Raw genomic sequence first — 19,391 nt, forward strand, 5'->3', positions numbered from 1 at the left:
ATATATATATATATATATATATATATATATAGAGAGAGAGAGAGAGAGAGAGAGATGGGACCTTATAACAACTATGAACAGGTGAATTAATTACTTCACTGCAATCTGCAAATTGTGTGAAGATAGGACCTGTGTCTGTTTGGCTCAGCAGTATCCTCTCAGTGCCTACAGCACAAACATGGGCTCCTGAAATATATTTGAAAAGTATGTGTCAAATATGTGTTTAAAAATAAACGCATGCATTTGTGAACCTGGTTGAGGGTCTCCTCACTTCTCTGTGATGCAGTATTCACCTCCTTACAAGTATTCCTGCCTATTTACCAGCCTCACTCAAATTCACTTTCCACTTTGCAGCCTCCTTCTTCTCTTTGAATTGCAACCCTATCTCGTGCTTTTCACTATTTTACTGTTAAGAAAACCAAGCTCAAGAGGGAATGCAGCTTGCAGAGTGTGCTGGGATAGTTAAGCTACAGCATTCAATATCCATTTTTATGTTCCTGACACCAAGTCTTTCTAATAAATCAAAGCACTCCTGTTCCTGTCTTGCTCTTCCCTGCCTATTCTGATTGACTTCATTGCCCCTCCTTTTTTCATTCATTCCTTTCCTCTTGGGACAACTGGGCAAATTCAGCCACTGAAGGATGCAGTGACAGATTTTTTCTGCAAGGCACAGATTTGATTGGGACACTCCACTTTTTCCTCTCAGTCCAATGTAGCAGCATTCCTGTGATTGCAGGTATAGGCAAAAGTCAGTGAAGCAATAAACTTGATCCTGCAAAAATAAAACAGTATTTTTGTGGAAATAATTCTAAACTGATTTATGCTTTCCGTAGGGTGTGTTAATGTCACCTAGTCTCTTTTTGCTGAGTCAGAAAGGGCATATTTGAGGCAGTGGACTTAAAGGACTCCGTTTGAATTACTTAGAAAATTCAGGCCTCTCCTACTTCCCTGGTGCCATGTCAGTAAAGAGTCAATATATGCTAATAAACATGTCATTCAGACTTGTTAATCCCTGGCATAGGACAGCCAGGATGGTGGCAATATCTCTTCCCTTGGTGTCTCTGTAAGTAAGAAAAGTATCACCTATTAGGACTGTTCTGATAAAGGCATGATTTACATTAAATGGAATTTGAACCCAAGAAGCTCAAAGTTTTAGATGTTTTTTGTTTCGTTTTTATTATTCACTGGGTATGGAGAAATCTTTTCCTATTGAAATTCAGGATTCAGCGCAACATATAGTTCCAGAGAAGAAGCGAAGCTATCACGGTGATGAAACTGTAGGAAAGGGTTACCCTATAAATGTAGCATTTGTGTCCCTACACCACCCAGAGCACCACATATAGAAACATCCTTTTTGATGGTTTCTTTCATTAGCTCCCTTCTCTTTGGTAAACAAGTTGAACCACAAAGAAAGCTGCACCTAAAGACTGATCCTTTCTCACTGGATGTGCAGAACAAAGTAAAATGAACAGGCTCCTAAAATCAGAAGGGATATTTGATTCTAATATAGTTAGCAAGTAATTTTAATTCTATGTCAGATATTCATAGAAGAAGCTCTTTTTAATAGCGCTATCGACTAACAAATTGGGTACAATTTTTGAGGAATTAATATGAAATAAAAATAAAAGTCCAGGTGCAGTGACTCATACCTGTAATCCCAACATTTTGGGAGGTCGAGGTGGGCAGATCATAAGGTCAGGAGTTCGAGACCAGCCTGATCAACATGGTGAAACCCCATCTCTACTAAAATAAAACAATTAGTTAGGTGTGGTGATGTGCACCTGTAGTCCCAGCTACTCAGGAGGCTGAGGCAGGAGAATCTCTTGAACCCAGGAGGTGGAGATTGCACTGAGCCAAGATGGTGCCACTGCACTCTAGTCTGGGCAACAGAGTGAGACTCCATCTCAAAAATTAATTAATTAATTAATTAATTAAAATATAGCAATATGAATGGTGAAGACAGACACATTAATAGCATGTAAAATTGCCAGAATAATTCAGAAATAGTCTAAATTCCTAAACAACTCTGAGGTTATTTTAGATAATTCACTTATACTGTAAAGAGTTATAAATTGAAATGTTTGAGTTTCTGACTTAAAAAAAAAAAAATCCTAAACCAACTGCTACTGAATTAAAGGGAAATTCAACTAAGGTTATGATAACAACAATCTGCAAGCTTTGTGAGAATTCTGAAAGCAAAACTTTAAAAAAAAATGCATTTTCTCTACCTCAGTCAGATCAAGATTAGCATCACAGTGACAAATCACCGTGACAAGCTGCTTAGCATGTACCCTCGAAAGGAAGTGATGAAAGCGGCATTTTACCTCTGTGTATTTCCTCCCCAAAACCCTTAACCCTAGTGTAATCATGAGAAAAATATAGAATAAAGCCAAATGGAAGGGTATTTTACAAAATATCTGCTGAGTACTTCAGAAAACATTTAAGTTCATCCAAAACGGGGAAAGTCTGAGAAACTTGTAACCAAGACAAATCAAGAATCTTTGTAACCTAAGGATTGATGATGACCAAATTTAATGTGGGATCCTGCATGGGATGCTGGAAAAAATAAAAGGCATTAAAGAAAAACTAAGGAGAGCCAATTAAAGTATGGACTTTAGTTAGTAATAATGTATCAACATTGGTTCAATAGTTGTGGCAAATATACTATAGTGTTAGATGTTAATGATAGGGGCTACTGAGTGCAGAGTCTACGGGAACTCCGTATTATGCAGCTTTTCTGTAAACTAAAATTATTCCAAAATAAAAATGTTTATTAAAAAATACACAGCTAATACAGTTGAGAAAGTCTCTTCCGATGTAATGTTTACAGGGGAAGGTGTTTTTTACTTTATTAATTATTTCCATAATTTGTGACAGTTCTCACATCTGCTACTATAAAATTCACTGCAGCTTCTCTGCCTCTTGGGAAAAAATGCATTTAATTATCAGTGAAATTCAACTTTAGCTTGTTATGATGAATGATTTGAACCTGTCAGCTTTTCCCCCCCTAAAAACAAAAGAACCAAAATGAAATACAGTCTTATTCTTTTACTCCCTTCCTTCCACCTGCTTCATTTAATTGATGAAGACTTGAGTATTTATTAATCTTTTTTAGCTCTCCTGTAAGATGCAGAAAAAGCTAATATGATATCATTGTATCTAGCTAATGTGTGTGCTTTGTGAAATTGATACACCCTGCCAAGACATAAATTACTTAAGCTTTGATAAATGTGTTGAAATCAAGGAATGTTCAAACAGATAAACCACAGCAATTTTTCTTTTTTCCCCTTTTTAAAACTCCATTTTATGCCTGAGGTTAAATGTTTTTGCATTATTACTATAATATGATGGGGAAAAAGACAGCAGGGATACTGAAATTAGCACGAAAAGCCCCAGCCAATACAAAACTAACCAGGAGTATACAGCTACGTGTTTTGTAGATGATATCTAACAATCTTGCCTTGGACAGAGTGGTTTGCCAACAGATTCAGAACCACCTACAGTCTTCTCCCAGCATGTTGTATCACTGAAATTGTCTGTTCAGGAATGAGGGCACCTGTCAGGCACTTTGTATTCTCAGCTCCCTTTGCTGACTCATGTAGTAGGTTGGAATCAAAGATCCACAAACACATTTTGTTGGCAAAGAGAGCTCACCTGGGATTTGGCTATGATTCAGATGACTATAAGGCTGGAAACATAGGGGAACATTTGATTGATGTTCTGGGGTTGAGAGGGTTGATTTCTACTTGGTCATTAATTTATCACATGGCACTGAACAAGTTGCTCAATTAGCCATTAATCAGTTTCCTGGAGGCTTGAGAATTCATAGAAACCTTTGGAGACACTTCTTGAGTAGGAGGCACAAGATTCCATTGGACTATGGAAGAGCCATCAGTCATTGAATGCCTCTTGCCAAGAAATAGGCCCAGTAATTTCCGTCCATTCTTTTAGTCCTTATAGCCAACCAGCAAAGGAGATATACGTGAGAAAACTGGGGCTCAGGTCATGCACTTGAGCAAGGAATGATAATGCCATTAGGCAATAAATCTGTGCTCTTCCATCATATCAGGCTGCTTCCCTATTGGCAATATGTGAGTTAGGCAGTGGGGAGCTGGGCAGGGTTGTGGCTCATCAGCCCCCAACCTTCTCCGATGAGGTCTTCATGTTGAGCATGTGCACTAGGGACTTAGGTCATATAACCATCTATACAAACCTGGTGTAGAAAAGGGTGCCTGATCTCTCAACAGTGATGTTATAAAGCGATGATTTATAACAACAGGAAGGATGAACAAGTTATACCAAGGCTGAAAATTGGGAGGGGAGACAAAATGTCAGCTTTTAATAGACATAGAGAAATATATTTGCCCTTTATATTATATTCTTCTACCAGTAAATCACTATCAGGTAGCTTTTTGAGATTTGGGTTTAGATTTGGAAGTCAGCACTTGTGAGAACTGTCCATGTATTTCAAAGTAATAAACAGATGAGGTTGTACACAGTTTTTCCAACTTGGCTAATGTTGTTGTCAAAACAAGCTAGAAATATGATGTTCCAAGGAAAGCCAAATTTAAAAAGAATTGGTGCATATATATATATATATATATATATGTATATATGTATGTATTTTTAATCCAAGATACTGCCAATGAATGCCATCCCTGGAAGAGAAAAACAATATATATTTTGCTATTAGCTAACTTCTATTATTTGTTATTATACAGACTAATCTTAAAATCAAGGAATCTTTGAGCAGGTTTGGATCTGAACAGCAGTGTGTTAGAATGATTTTTTTTAGAAATCTAATTTCATTTCTAATTCTCATATAGAGAACCTTTTCTAATGAATAAAACAGGCTTTGTAAAAGCAAATAATGATACTCAGTTTATCTGTTTCATAAGCTTAGAATGTTTTTTACTTTTTTTTTTTTTAAGAGAGTCACATATATTTGGGTCAAGTTATCTTACAACACAAACTGCTACCAGGAAAGCCTTCAGATCTTTAAAAATGTGTCAGTAATGGCCTATTGTTATTATTATTACAATTATTATTGTTGTTATTATCACTTAGCAATCTCAGAACCATCACGATGGAAGTCGTAGAGATAAGAGAAGGATCTCTTAAAGTATTGGTGTCTATCACGTATTTGAAAGTGCACCAAGATCAGCTAAGACTAAATGATTGCAAAACGTACTGGTTGTTGAATGATGGGCTGAATTCTTATGGGCTTTTCAGTAATGGAAAAGTGAGGAGGAAATTGGACAAAGCACTAAATCAAGAAAAATGATCCAGGCAGAAAAAAAACTTAGGGAAACACGTAACATAAAACAAGTACTTTAAAGAAAAAAAAAGGCATGTTGCTGCTGATAAAAGAGCATTTTTATACTTGTGGTTGAAAAAAATATTTTTGAATGGAAAATGTATTTTAGTTCTGCTAATAAAGTATCATGTAATAAAGTAATAAAGTAATTGATATTATGATATATAAAAGTAAGAATCAAGACATATTTTAAAAAGCAAGCTTACAAGGGAAAATGTCAAAAGGGATCTGTCCCATGAAATAGAAGAAGGAAGGTGGGAGTAGGGGAAGAAGTTCAGAAGCTATACCGAATCAGCGAGTAGAGACCAGGAAGTAAGGGAGCTCTTCTTGTAAACCAGGTGTTCAGCAAATGGTAGGTGTGTCTGTAAGCATTTACCAAGCAGGATAAGCCTCATGAAATACTGGAAACAGGTGAAAAATAGGTAGTAAACTATGGGCAGCAAGAATCATAATCACAGAAGAGACCCTGATCAGCAAGAGCTTCTTCTCTACCCATGTGTCCTTGGCCCTCTCTCTGGAGAGAGCTTATCTCCATTCTCAGGAAACTCAAGTCAGAAGCAGACTCAGGATGTTGAGCTCCATGGGCTATTACCAAATGATTGAGATGAGGTTTGTGTCCAACAAGAGTTAGAGCATTCAAAAGACTGGACATGGTGGTTCACTCCTGTAATCCCAACACTTCGAGAGACCAAGGTAGGAAGATCACTTGAGGCTGGAGTTCAAGACCAGCCTGAGCAACACAGCAAGACCCCATCTTTATAAAAATAAAAAATTACGCCGAGTTCAGTGGCTCACACCTGTAATCCTGACACTTTGGGAGGCCGAGTCAGGCAGATCACTTGAGGCCAGGAGTTTGATACCAGACTGGCCAAAATGGTGAGACCCTTTCCCTACTAAAAATACAAAAACCAGCCACGCATGATGGTGCATGCCTGTAATCGCAGCTACTTAGGAGGTTGATGCGCTAGAATGCTTAAACTTGGGAGGTGGAGGTTGTAGTAAGCTGAGATTGCACCACTCCACTCCAGCCTGGGTGGTAGAGTGAGACTGTCTTAAAAAAAAAATTAAACAGTCATGCTGGTGTGCACCTGTATTTCTAGCTATTCTAGAGGTTGAGAAGGGAGGATCACTTGAGCCCAGGAGTTTGAGGTTGCAGTGAGCTATGCCACTGTACTCCAGCCTGGGTGACAGAGTGAGCCCCTGTCTCCATACATAAAAATATATATAAAATAAATAAATAAATAGTATTAAAAGAACTGGAAGCCATTGTGTTAAGTGAAATAAGCTAGGCACATATTCTCACCCTTATGTAGGAGCTAAAAACTTGATCTCATAGAAAGAGACAATAGAATCATAGTCCCAGAGGCTGGGAAGCATTTGAGGGTAGGGTGGGAGAAAGGAAGAGAGATTGATGAATGAGTACAAACACAGTTAGATGAAGAAACAAGTTATAGGCCAGCCACGGCGGCTCACATCTGTAATCCCAACACTTAGGGAGGTCAAGGCAGGAGACTCACTTGAGGCCAGCAGCTTAGGACCAGCCTGGGCATCAAACTGAGACCCCATCTTTACAAAAAAAAAAAATTAATACAATTTTAAAAATAACATAAAACAAGTCCTGATGTTCAACAGCAGTCTAGGGTTACTATACTATAATTAGCAACAATATATTGTATATTTTAAAGCAGCTAGAAGGGAGGACTTGAAATGTTCCCAATACATAGTAGTGGTAAATACCCGAGATGACGTATACCCTAAATACTCTGACTTAATCATTACACATTTTATGCATGTATCAAATATTCACATGTGCCCCATAAATATGTAAAATATTATATATCAACAAAAGATAAAAAAGTGTTCGAAATCAGAAAACTGTAGTTACAGTATCAGAAATACTTTAAGCCAGAAATCCAGAGTAATGATCCCTTTTTCCCTGGGGAGTATGCCAGCCTTTCAACACCAAGAGAGAGAAAGGAGTATCAATTCAGGGTGTATAAGCTCCTAAGAAGAGGCCATATGGATTTAGGTTCTCAAAATGTAAGAACATGTATCATACCAATTTGTTCTGAATTTTTTTAAACTCCAGAAATGAGGAAGAAAAGCTTTCAGGAAATTAATCAAAGAGAGGAGTATATTTTATAGCACTCTCCCATCCTTACCAAAGCAAAAAATAATTTTGAAGAAACCTATCTATACATGTTGAGTCCTTGGATTCCTAAAGTCATTTGAGGACAAGACATAGGTGAAAATGCTTTTCACAAATTCCTGTTAGGATTTGAGCTTCTAAACTTCTATGAACATACAAAAGATAGCCTCGTGTTATCAAACTAGACCATCTAGTTAAGTGCAGCAGTTATAATCCAGCTATGTCTTTCATTTATTTTCAAAATTGGATTGAAAGCAATGATTTGGGGAATAATCTGAAACCATTGTTACCAAGTGCTTTGCCAAGTTTGAAAGGGCTAGAGAAAGTACATAAACGCAGGCTCACTACTTTCCGCATCCATTTCATCATGCTGACAGTTTTCTGTATAATCATTACAAGAGTGGTTTGTGCCATTAGAGATAAGAGGCTGTGTTTCCACTAGAAACCTCTATTTCCCAGACTTTTTATAAATCATCCATAAATATTCATGTCATGCAACAGCATCATATATAATGATTCTGTCCCTCAAAATCCATATCTACTTAACTAAATTATTTTTGGTAAACATGGAAACTCTTGTACTACACAAAGAACAAAAAGGAAAATCAAATGCAAATAAAGTCTTACGTTTCAGTGGTTATGATTTGAACCAAAATACTGAGGAACTCATAAAACACATGCCCATGACATTTCCTTAGCAATTGTTTTAGGATATAATTCAGTTGTAATAAAATGCATTAACTCATATACGACCTATTAATTCAAAATATATCTTTCTATCTTACTTTCTGTTTTCCTAAAGGCAACTAAATTTTAACTTACATTTTTTCAGCTAAAACTTTTTGAAGAACTTTCTAATCCTCATCACAGGTCTTTTTTGTTACAGAGTTTGAGATGGAATTATATAAAAAGCTATAAAATCACATGGTATAAACCTTTGAATGTAATAATCCCCTTAATATTTCCAAATATACTTAAAAGACTTATAAATATCATAGACCGTTTCTGTCTCCTTGATAGATAACCTTCAGCATTCTATGTTTGTCTTCCACCTGAAAGAAAAGAGTTGACAAATTTAATGATCATATCAAATGAGAGGCCAAAATATACTATTTCCCCCAATCTGGAAAAAAACAGAATTGTGAAGATCAGGAAGCAGAGACTAAAACCACATCAACCCATTAAAATGAAATACTTTGTTCTTAACCTTGCCATGTTAATTTTCATGCTCACAGTTTTATATTGCTTGAATTAAATGTTCATCTTGTTACACTGTTGAGCCGGGCTGTGTGTGTGAAATGCTGTTGAGCGAGAATCTAAATAATATTGAAAGAATTTCCCTTCTGCTTTGACTTCAGTTTGCGTGCGCAGTCACGGCACTAACCTAGTTTATTTCTCTTTCTTCTTTTCAAACAGCTATTTTGTGACAGTAAGGAAGTGGTGCATGCCACGGAGGGGCTGGATTGGGAAGACAAAGATGCTCCAGGGACGTTGGTCGGCAACGTGGTGCACTCGAGGATCATCAGCCCCCTGCGCCTGTTTGTTAAACAGTCTCCAGTGCCCAAGCCCGACCCCATGGCGTATGCAGACAGCATGGAAAACTTTTGGGATTGGCTGGCCAACATCACGGAGGTTCAGGAGCCATTGGCAAGAACTAAACGGAGGCCAATAGTAAAAACAGGAAAATTTAAGAAAATGTTTGGATGGGGTGACTTTCATTCCAACATTAAAACTGTCAAACTCAATCTCCTCATCACAGGGAAAATTGTTGACCATGGAAATGGAACCTTCAGTGTGTATTTCCGACATAATTCAACAGGCCTGGGCAATGTTTCAGTGAGCTTGGTACCACCCTCCAAGGTGGTGGAATTTGAAGTCTCCCCCCAGTCTACCTTGGAGACCAAGGAATCCAAATCTTTCAATTGTCGCATTGAGTATGAAAAAACAGATCGGGCGAAAAAGACCGCCCTGTGCAACTTTGACCCGTCCAAGATCTGCTACCAGGAGCAGACTCAGAGCCATGTGTCTTGGTTGTGCTCCAAGCCCTTCAAGGTCATTTGCATTTACATTGCCTTTTACAGTGTTGATTATAAACTCGTGCAAAAGGTGTGCCCTGACTACAATTACCATAGTGAGACCCCATACTTATCTTCTGGCTGATCTTCCTGCAGTGGTGGAAATGAGGGACATATATATACATACATTTAATTAGAATGACCAAGAAACAAGCCCAGCTTTTTATGGTAAAGGATCCCTTTTTGTTTCTGGCAGTGAACAGTGGTTCCCTATCAGGTTTTCAAATTAAAAAAAGAAAAAGAGACATCTTTAAATGTAAAATTTGTTTGTTTCTATTGTAAGTACCTTTATCTAAAAAGTTAAACTGTTTATGAAACCATCCCTTTCATGCAAGATGACTAAGTTCTAGAAATCTTATTGTTTCTCTGAAAGAAACATCAGTGGCAGGAATGTGTTGACAAGAAGGAACCAAATTATGGATGTGATAAACATTGCTCTTGAAATAAGCCTGCCTTTGAAATATGTTTTGGAAGGTTACCCCAAAAATAGCAGATGCGGTAAAGGAAAAGATTGTATTTGATAGATGAATTGTCTTTCTGACATTGGAACTTCTTTTTTTTATTTCTGTCTTTCCCCCACCCATCTGTGGTGTTATTGATATGAGAGATAAAAGGATAAAATAAAATAAAAGATAAAACTTCATGTGTGAAGTTACAGTGCCACAGTGGAACCAAGTTCATTATCATCTGAGCTCGAATTGCATGGAATGTGATTTTCACCTAGCCCTGTGTTGGTCACTATCTGTATGATTCCCCTCTGAGTTTGAATACTGATGTATTGGGAAAGGAAATCTGAGAATAAGTCAGTTCAACAATAACAAAGAGCGTGATGCTTTTAGACTCTTCTGATAAATTCAAATGCTGTGGCATTAATCAAAAACTGACACAATTTGTATGCATCCTATAGCTTAGAGCTTTATTCAGTTCATTTGATAGTGTGATTCTTTACATATGGGTGGAACAACTCTGAAGTTGAGAGAAAGTGCTTGTTTCCTAGACTAGAATAGCAAAAATAGTGTTAAGTGGAGGGAGGAAATTTCAGGATTATGTATTCATTATTTCTAGCCTCCCGGATTAAGTTCTTGCATTTAGTTAATATTTGAATGAAGGATCAAACTCTATGTGGAAAGAGAGAGTTATATTTAAGCATTTCTAATTATTAAGTGCTGACAACCAAGGTACCTGGCTTATCAGACTTTTGAAATGACTTCCAAATTAATGTCACTTCACAATTGGTGCCCTTCTCATCTCTGAGGGAGTGAATGGCAATCCTATATGGTAGAACTGGATAATCATTAAATTAGAACAGAAAGAGGGTCTGACTGTCCAGGACAAAGACTTCTAGAACTCAGGACACTCATGGAATTGTCACTCTTTTTACAATAGATGTTAATTTCTTTCTCCCTTGTTATCTGTAAAATATTAATTAAAGTAAAACACTAAATTGAAGACTAAAGGAAGATAAGTTCTAAACAACAAAAAATACTCTTACCACACTGTTCAAAAAACCAAGAACTCTGTTCTCTATTTTACATCTTCATTCCTTTCCTTTTACTGGTAATATCTTCAGTGTTCAATTTTTGTCTTTTGTAAAAATTGTACTAGGCTTAGTGTGTGGTAGTACAGGCTTGAAATTCTTGCTCTGAGTTCACCAAGTGTTTTTGTAATTTTGTGGTTGGTGAGTAATATTTTGAGATATCTTTTTATTTTCACCTAGAAACAAGAATAAAATATTATTTATTGTAAAATATGTGGGAACCATATATGTATATATATATACTTAGAATTTTCTGTGTACAGAGAAAGTATGTGTACACATTTCTATGTAAATAAAAAGAATTTGCTAGATCTGTCACATGACTCCTGGGTGGTTATTTTTTAAAGACTCTATTCTCCTTGTTTCTTTTCCTCATAAAGGGCTTGTTCTGCACTTGTGTGTATGTGTGTGTGTGTGATCCCAATTGAACACGAAAGTTTCTCTTAGATATATATTAAATAGGCAGGTTGGCTGTGGAGATTTTAAAGTAGGGTGAAAGGATAACTCACATAAAACATTTTGTACATGGCATGGCATCTAGTAAGAAAGAACTCTTTACTTGAGAGCTGCCATTATGACTATTATTGTTTTCACATGAAATAAAGAGGTTTAAAACTATCTGATGTTCAAAAGTTAAGAGATGTGAACATTATTTCTATGCTACAAAAAAAAAACCTGTAAATCAATTTATATAATTCTTAGATGTTAGCAGTGTTTGTGGAATTTTTTTAAAGTTTACCATAAGCTTTTTTAAAAAATTGGAGTAGAATATATGCCACATATATTCCTAAGTTATAATTTCATTTCAAAGTATACACAATTGTCAGTAATGGGACTTGGCACAATATAAATCAGAGCCCACTTAAGCATACAAATACACACATTTCCACAAAACCGTTTTTTGCCTTTTAGTACTGCTGTTGAGGAAAAGGACATTTATGAAAGCTAATTTTGCACCCAGTCACAAACTGTTTAAAAATTAAAGCAATGGAATATTTAAACATATAGACATATTAACATATGAAAGAGTAATATTTCAGAGAGAGTGCAACATATAATACCTACTTAATCCCCTTATTTGACAGACAGGTAAATCCAAGTCCCATGAGGGTAATGATGTGCCCACTAGTAAATAGCAAACCCAACTGAAATGCATTTTTCCTGACTCCTAGTCCCAGGTCCCGTGTTACATAAGAAATGTAAATTGAAGCAGATATTCAAGACAGCAAAAATAATTGCAATGAGTTGATAACAAGAGAGGACCCAGTAGCCAAAACTAAACCTGAAAATGGTGAAAATACTCCCCTGCTAAAATATTTCGGATCGTAATTTCTCTACGTCACAACATTTTCAAAAACTGAAACTACAGAAAAGTAAGTCAAGATAAACCCAAAATAAGTCAGGTTAAATCCTTATATCCCAAAGATAAGAGCCCTGGAATACATTAGCAATATGACTGGCTAATAATTAACAGCAGTAGAAACTACACTGGGCAGTTTTCAGGTGATTGTGGCACCTAAGAATATATTTTCATAGAAATTGGTATGTTTTGGGGAATACCTTGATTGTCTAAAGGTTTGATTTCACCTCATAAAGAATTTTAAATTAATTAACTGGCCTGTAAAATATAGAGGATGGAGTTGTGCATTCTTACTTGCAGTGAAACTAAAGTTAACTCAATGTTGATTAATCAGAACTCTCAGTGAATGATAATTTAACATTGCCAATTGCAAGAGACAGATCAGGAAAACAAGCTCATATTAGAGATTCTTTTTTCTGCAGAAAAGTTTTGTAGATGATCCTCAAAGATCATTTCATATTCACCCCAATCTCCTACACCATATTGTGCGGTCTGGCACCCTGGGGACACATCCTTTCTGCTTCATTTCTAAACTTCCCTTTTCTTCATTCAACTCAGCTGTCCCAAAAATACAGACAGTCCCTGATATACAATGATAAAACTTGAGATTTTTCAACTTTACAATGGTGCAAAAGCCATAAGCATTCAGTGGAAACAGCATTTTGAGTGCCCGTACAACCATTCTGTTTTTCACTTTCAGAAAAGTATTCAATAAATTATGTGAAACATTCACCACTTATTATAAAATAGGCTTTGAGTTAGATTATTTTACCCAATTATAGTCTTAATGTAAGTGTCTGAGCACATTAAAAGTAGACGAGGCTGAGCTATGATGATTGGTAGATTAGGTGTATTAAATGCATTTTCAGTTTAGGATTTTCAACTTACAATGGGTTTATCAGGACCTAACCCTGTGATAAGTTGAAGGCATCAGTAGTACTTAATCTATTGTCTAAAATAATGGATCAACTCTTTTGTGTCCTCCACAGCACCTGGTAAAGTGTATGGTATGTAATAGTATGTTAGTCAGGGTTCTCCAGAGAAATGGAACCAATATAATATGTAGAAAAATGTATGAAAAGATGTGTTATCCTTATATGTGGAGAAAATTGGCCCACACAATTATGGAGGCTAAGAAGTCCCATCATATGCCATCTGCAAGCTGGAGAACCAGGAAAGCTCATGGTTCAAGGTCAAAGGCCCGAGACTAGGAGTTCCAATGTCCAAGGTCAGGAGAATGTGGGTGTCCCAGCTCAGAAAGAGAGTAAGAGCAGACTCACTGTTCTTAACCTTTGTGTTCTATCCAGGCCCTCACTAGATAGGATGGTCCCTACCCATATTGCTAAGGGTGGATCTTCTTTACTCAGTCTACTGATTTAAATGCTAATCTCTTCCAGAAACACCCTCATACCCCTAAAAATAGTGTTTTACCAGCTAGATGAGTATCCTTTCACGCAGTCAAGTTAACACTTAAAATTAACCATCACAACTAGGTAATTGATCAATATCTGTTGCTTGATTTTTTAAAAAATCTCCAGTGCAATACTGTGATTATTCAAGACCCACTCAACCTACATCATAAGAGTTATCATGCACCATTCAAACATGAGCACCTTGCTTCAGCTGAACATAATACCCACAGAATGTTAGCTCTCAGAAGCACAGAAACTTAGAAGCTAGAAACAATTTTAGGAAACATCTAGAATAAGTTTTGTTTATCAACTGAAGAAATGGAGGCCTAACTAGGTTTAACAGCCTGGTTATACTGACTGTTTTTCCTACTTGGGCAAAGCCATTTCTGGACCTCTTTATTCCTCCCAATCATTGATGCTTCATATCTGTGATAGAAACTCCCAGCTGTTCATCAAAATCCATTCTACTTCTCCGTTGCAATGGAAGGGTCAACTGTGTGGCTAGCCCTGCATCTCATGTAGTGTGGTGTGGACTTGTTGCTGAGCCACAGCTAGCGGAGGGTGAGAGGAAAGGGTGTGTGCACTTTTAGGAGTGGACTCACACAAGAGTGTTCCCATGCTTCTGTGTGCTCTTTTCCCTTCGGCTGACTGGGTTAGATGCCCTGAGGTCACATTGATAGAGACAAAGCAATCTCCAGTCTGAATTCTTTTCTGATTATGGAAAAGGGTCGCTCAACTAACCCCAAACCAAACCTGGACTGCTATATGAGCGATAAGCAAATACATTGTTTTTTAATCATTAAAAACATTAGGATGAATATGTTACCACAGCTTGATAAGACCGAACTAATAACAATATTGCATAAAATCTTCTCTATGTTCTAGCACACTCTGATCTTTGTCTAGTTGAATTGTTTTTGTGTCTATGCTAGGCATTGCAGTAATAATTTCATGTGCACAACTTTGAGTTTACCCTATTACATACTTCTGTATGTTTTCCATCATCTAAAAAAATATAGGTTCTCCATATTTTATACTTTCTTGAATGTTTCACAATGCCCAGATAAAGCTGCTATCTTAAAAATTGTCATATATATGGTAGTAAACTGCACTGAAAGATAATTTAGGGAAGTTGTTTACTTATATACCTGTGTTTTGCAAATGATCCATATAAAATAGAGGTGGAGAATTTTTAAGATAAGGAAACAAAAATTCAAGAATCATGGTAATCCTACTTCCCATACTGAGGCAAGCAAGATGAGTATACATTTTTTTCTATGTTTCTTTTTGTTGGTAATGCACTACATGAATTTCTAATTCAAAAGCTACCAAAATTGTATACAGTGGAAGATCTCCCTCCTACTTCTTTCCCATAGCTACCTTGTGCCTTACTCCAGAGACAGGCCAGAGTGTACATTTCTTATCTATCCTGGCAGAGACAAATTAGTATGCTTTTTGTTCTTGCTCATAAGTGGGAAAAATTTGATAAAAATTTATGGAGGTAGAGAGGTAGTCTGATAGTTATCAGGCTGGAAAACGTGTTAGGGGTGGTAAGAGGGGTTGGTTAATGGGCACATGCAGTTACAGAGAAGAAATAAGTTTAAATGTTCTAAAGCAGGATAGGGTGACTATGGTTAATAACAGTGTGTTACATATTTCAGAATAGCTAGAAGAGAGGACTTGAAATGTTCCCAACACAAAGAAATGGTAAATATTTGAGGTGACAGATACCCTAAATACCCTGACTTGATCGTAATATACTCTATCCATGTAACAAAATATCACACGTACCCCATAAATATGTACAGAAATCAGGTATCGATAAAAAATGTATTTTTTAAATTAGTAGGTTTTTGAAGTATTTTATTTTTATTTATTTATTTATTTATTTTGAGACAAAGTCTCATTCTATCACTCAGGCTGGAGTGTAGTGGTGCAATCTCGGCTCACTGTAACCTCCGTCTCCCAGGTTCAAGCGATTCTCCTGCCTCAGCCTCCCAAGTACCTGGGATTACGGGTGCGGGTTTTTGAAGTATTTTAAATGATTATGAATGTTTCCTTCCATTGTCTGGGATGCTCAATTTTGTGCGAATTCTGGTTAGTTGAAGCATCATGACACACTAATTCGTTATTGTTTCCTTTAAATAAATCACTTCTAAATGTTAAAAAAAGAAAATTTTTATTTAAAAATACTACCTATAATCCCATTACTAATAAATTAAATATATTTGTTCTATGTTTTTCTTCTCACTTTTATGTATATATATATGGATGTGTTTGTGTGTATGTATGTGTGTATATATCTATGTAGTTTTGTGTATGTGCATATATGTGTATGTATATATAAATATGAGTTTTTACGGAGTTGCAATCATGTACTATGTGACAACATAATAAATATACCATTATATCTGATATACAAAACTTCTGACTGAATAAAAAGACACTAAGAACACTTCCTGAGAAAACCATGTGGAAAATAGTACATGGCGAGGTATGAAGTCATGAATGGAATACCCCCAGGATTATGTGAGTAATGGGATGCCCTCTACCTTCTTTCTTGTTATCCACCCTCAGACAAAGATTATTCTAGTCCCTGAAACATAATTTTGCCAAACTTGGTGGGCCAAAACAGAAATTACAAGCTGGGGGCGGTTGTTTATGCCTGTAATCCCAGCACTTTGGAAGACCAAGGGAAAAGGATTAATGGAAGCTAGGAGTTCCAGCCCAGCCTGAGCAACACAGTGAGACCTCTACAAAAAAAAAAAAATAACAAATTAGCTGGGTATGGTGGTGCACACCTGTAGTCCTAGCTACTCAGGAGGCGAGACGGGAAGATCACTTGAACCCAGGAGTTCAAGGCTGCAGTGGGTTCTGATTCACCACTGCACCACAGCCTGAGTGACAAGGCAAGACCCTTTCTCTAAGAAAAAAATTTTTTTTTAATTTTCAATTACAAATCCATTTTAAGAGGATTAAGCTCAGATCCCACTCCCAGTAGAATGTGGGAAGTCAACTCATTCTCAGAACCCCTGTGACATCCATTGTGGCAAATGGAACCTATCATTATCATAATCCCCCTCCACTCACTTTATAAAGGAACCATGCAAATTACAGCATCATATAAACGAAAGAAACTTTACAGAGAAAAGAAGCTAATATTTATTGATGCCTATACCCTGGCCTGCCACCATCCTAGATAATTTACAAATAAGCACAGACTTTGGAGTTGGTCCAACCTGGATTTATGTCTTGAATCTGCCATTTAATAGTGCTATGAAGTTAAGCCAGTTACTCATCCTCTTCGAGTTTCGGTTTACTTATCTGCAAAATGAAGTTACAATACCTGTCTCACAGTGTTGTTTATATCACACAGATTATCAGCAGTAGGGGAGGATAAGCAATTTAAAGTACAATACTTCTAGTATTTTTTTTTTTTTTTTGCTACCAATTACTTTTATATTGTATAGACATATCAAGGTAGGTGTAAATAATTAGATGTCATTATTTTTATTCAAAATCTCTCCCTCCAAAATCACCTGATGTATCATTGCAAATATCTTCATTACTAGGCTCAAATCCTTATTTGCAGGTAGATTTCTCACTTGTCTTCAGAGAGATGTCTACTTAAGATGTTTTCTTTCTATCTGTATTTAAAAGAAATTGAAAATTTTGACCTAATGTATTGCACAGAGAAATATCAAAGATTTAAAAAACAAATGACTTCATATTACAAAGTCCAGATTTCTTTTAAGTAGAAAATAAATATTGCACTAAACAAAAAAGCAAAACAAAAAAACACCAATTTTACTTAGTAGATGCCGATTAACAAAACAGCCATCACCAAAGGAAAACTTACAACAAAAAAGAGGTCTGGACGTGGTGGGCACCTGGTCGACAATGTTGCTCTTTACTGTTAATTTTATATCCGCATAATCAATATTACTCTGCAGGGTCCCAGCAGCTACTTTGTACAGTGTGGCATTGCCCATTGTGCCTTGACTGTAGCACTGGGAACAAGCATCTGACCCACACTGGGCCAGGCAGAAGCCTTCTCTGTGAATTTAGAGGTAAGACCAACAGACAGTTCATCTTGGAGCATTACACTTAGGAGACATTGGCCATAATGCTTTCCAAAATGTAGTAAGAGAAGCAAGTGAAACAGTCCTGCAGAAAGAGAAAAATAGAAGCAAACAGTCAGAAAGGAGCAGAGAGGAGAAAAGGCAAGTCCTGGAAGTACTCCAGTCTCTCATTCCGGTTCATTCCTGAAGGCTGGCTGCAAAGTCTGCCTTTGGGTCCAGTGAGGCAACTCTATGTATTATTATTGTAATAGGATTTCCTTAAAAATATTTTTTCATAGATTACTGTATTAGAGTCCCAGCAAAAAACAAAGCTCATTCAAATGGTCTAACACTCTTGTGGGAGAAGTATACATCCTCACTTGTTTGACTTTGGATTTGACCATAGTACATGCTTTGGCCACTTGTATGTAAGTAAACTTGACACTTTCCCTGTCCTGGTAGAAGGTTTACATGCAACTGTAGTGTTTAGGTTCAGCTCTGTCTTGTGTTTTTGCCTATACAAGAGAACATCATATCCTTTCAGCCTGGGATCCAGAATGAGAAGACACTTGAACCTGGGCCACAGCCAAATCCATTTTGTGTGTTACAAAATTCTCATGTTTCATGAGAAAAATACTAATGCCTATTATTTTAAACTACCAAAACGTTGGAGTTGTTTGTTGCCACAATAACAGCTGAAAAATACAGTGAAGGGCCCATAGATTGGCAACAGCTGGAGACCATTACCATTGTTAGACCAAAGAGAGGAGAAGAAAATGTAGCCTGAGAGCCAGTGAGAGCTGGAGTGTGAAAAAAAGGCTTTCTGGCCAGGCATGGTGGCTCACGCCTGTAATCCAAGCACTTTGGAGGCCAAGCTGGGTGGATCACCTGAGGTCAGGAGTTCAAGACCAGCCTGACCAACATGGTGAAACCCCGTCTTAAAAAAAAAGAATAAAATAACAAGAAAAAAAGGCTTTCTATCCTGGTAGGAGCTATGATCAAGGAGTATAGCTACCGCTTAAATGAGAGCACAGTAGGAAATGTCCAGTTCTCTCTTTCCTCTTACTCTCAAATTTGACAGTGCCTCCCATTGCCAAGCCCATCCAGAAATTAACCAACATAATGACCCAAGAGACAGAGTCCACAGGGCTCAGCATCCCAGAACACAGAGCAACAGAGTGGCAGACACACACCACACACCAACCACTAGCCCACATAGCAGAGAATGGATGGAAACTTGGGGAAGGAGGGAAAATGTAGAATAATCCAAAAAACAGTTCAGATTGGCTTATGTTACATGCAGCCAATCAAGAGTCCTCCTAATGCCAAAGATAAATTTAATTTGCATGAAGAATTACAGAAACATAACCATTTCAGAAAAATTTCTCAAAATGAGTAGAGAGATCATATGTTACCAGTAAGCTAAAAGTTTCTTTTTTTTTTTTTTTTGAATATATGCATCCTTCATCACCTGGTCTGT

General features: G+C 36.9%; 1 protein-coding gene across 1 annotated transcript in view; it reads left to right on the plus strand.

Moving 5' to 3' along the window:
- Nucleotides 1-11,396, plus strand: part of NXPH2 (neurexophilin 2) — a 107,236-nt gene extending 95,840 nt beyond the window's left edge. The window contains exon 2 of the mRNA XM_017523239.2: nucleotides 8,883-11,396. Within this exon, the coding sequence (XP_017378728.1) occupies nucleotides 8,883-9,626 (744 nt within the window). The 3' untranslated portion in view covers nucleotides 9,627-11,396. The remainder of the gene's footprint in view (nucleotides 1-8,882) is intronic.
- The last annotated feature ends 7,995 nt before the right edge of the window (nucleotides 11,397-19,391 follow it).

This window comes from Cebus imitator, unplaced genomic scaffold (assembly GCF_001604975.1).
Source record: "Cebus imitator isolate Cc_AM_T3 unplaced genomic scaffold, Cebus_imitator-1.0 Scaffold27, whole genome shotgun sequence".
NCBI lineage: Eukaryota > Metazoa > Chordata > Mammalia > Primates > Cebidae > Cebus > Cebus imitator.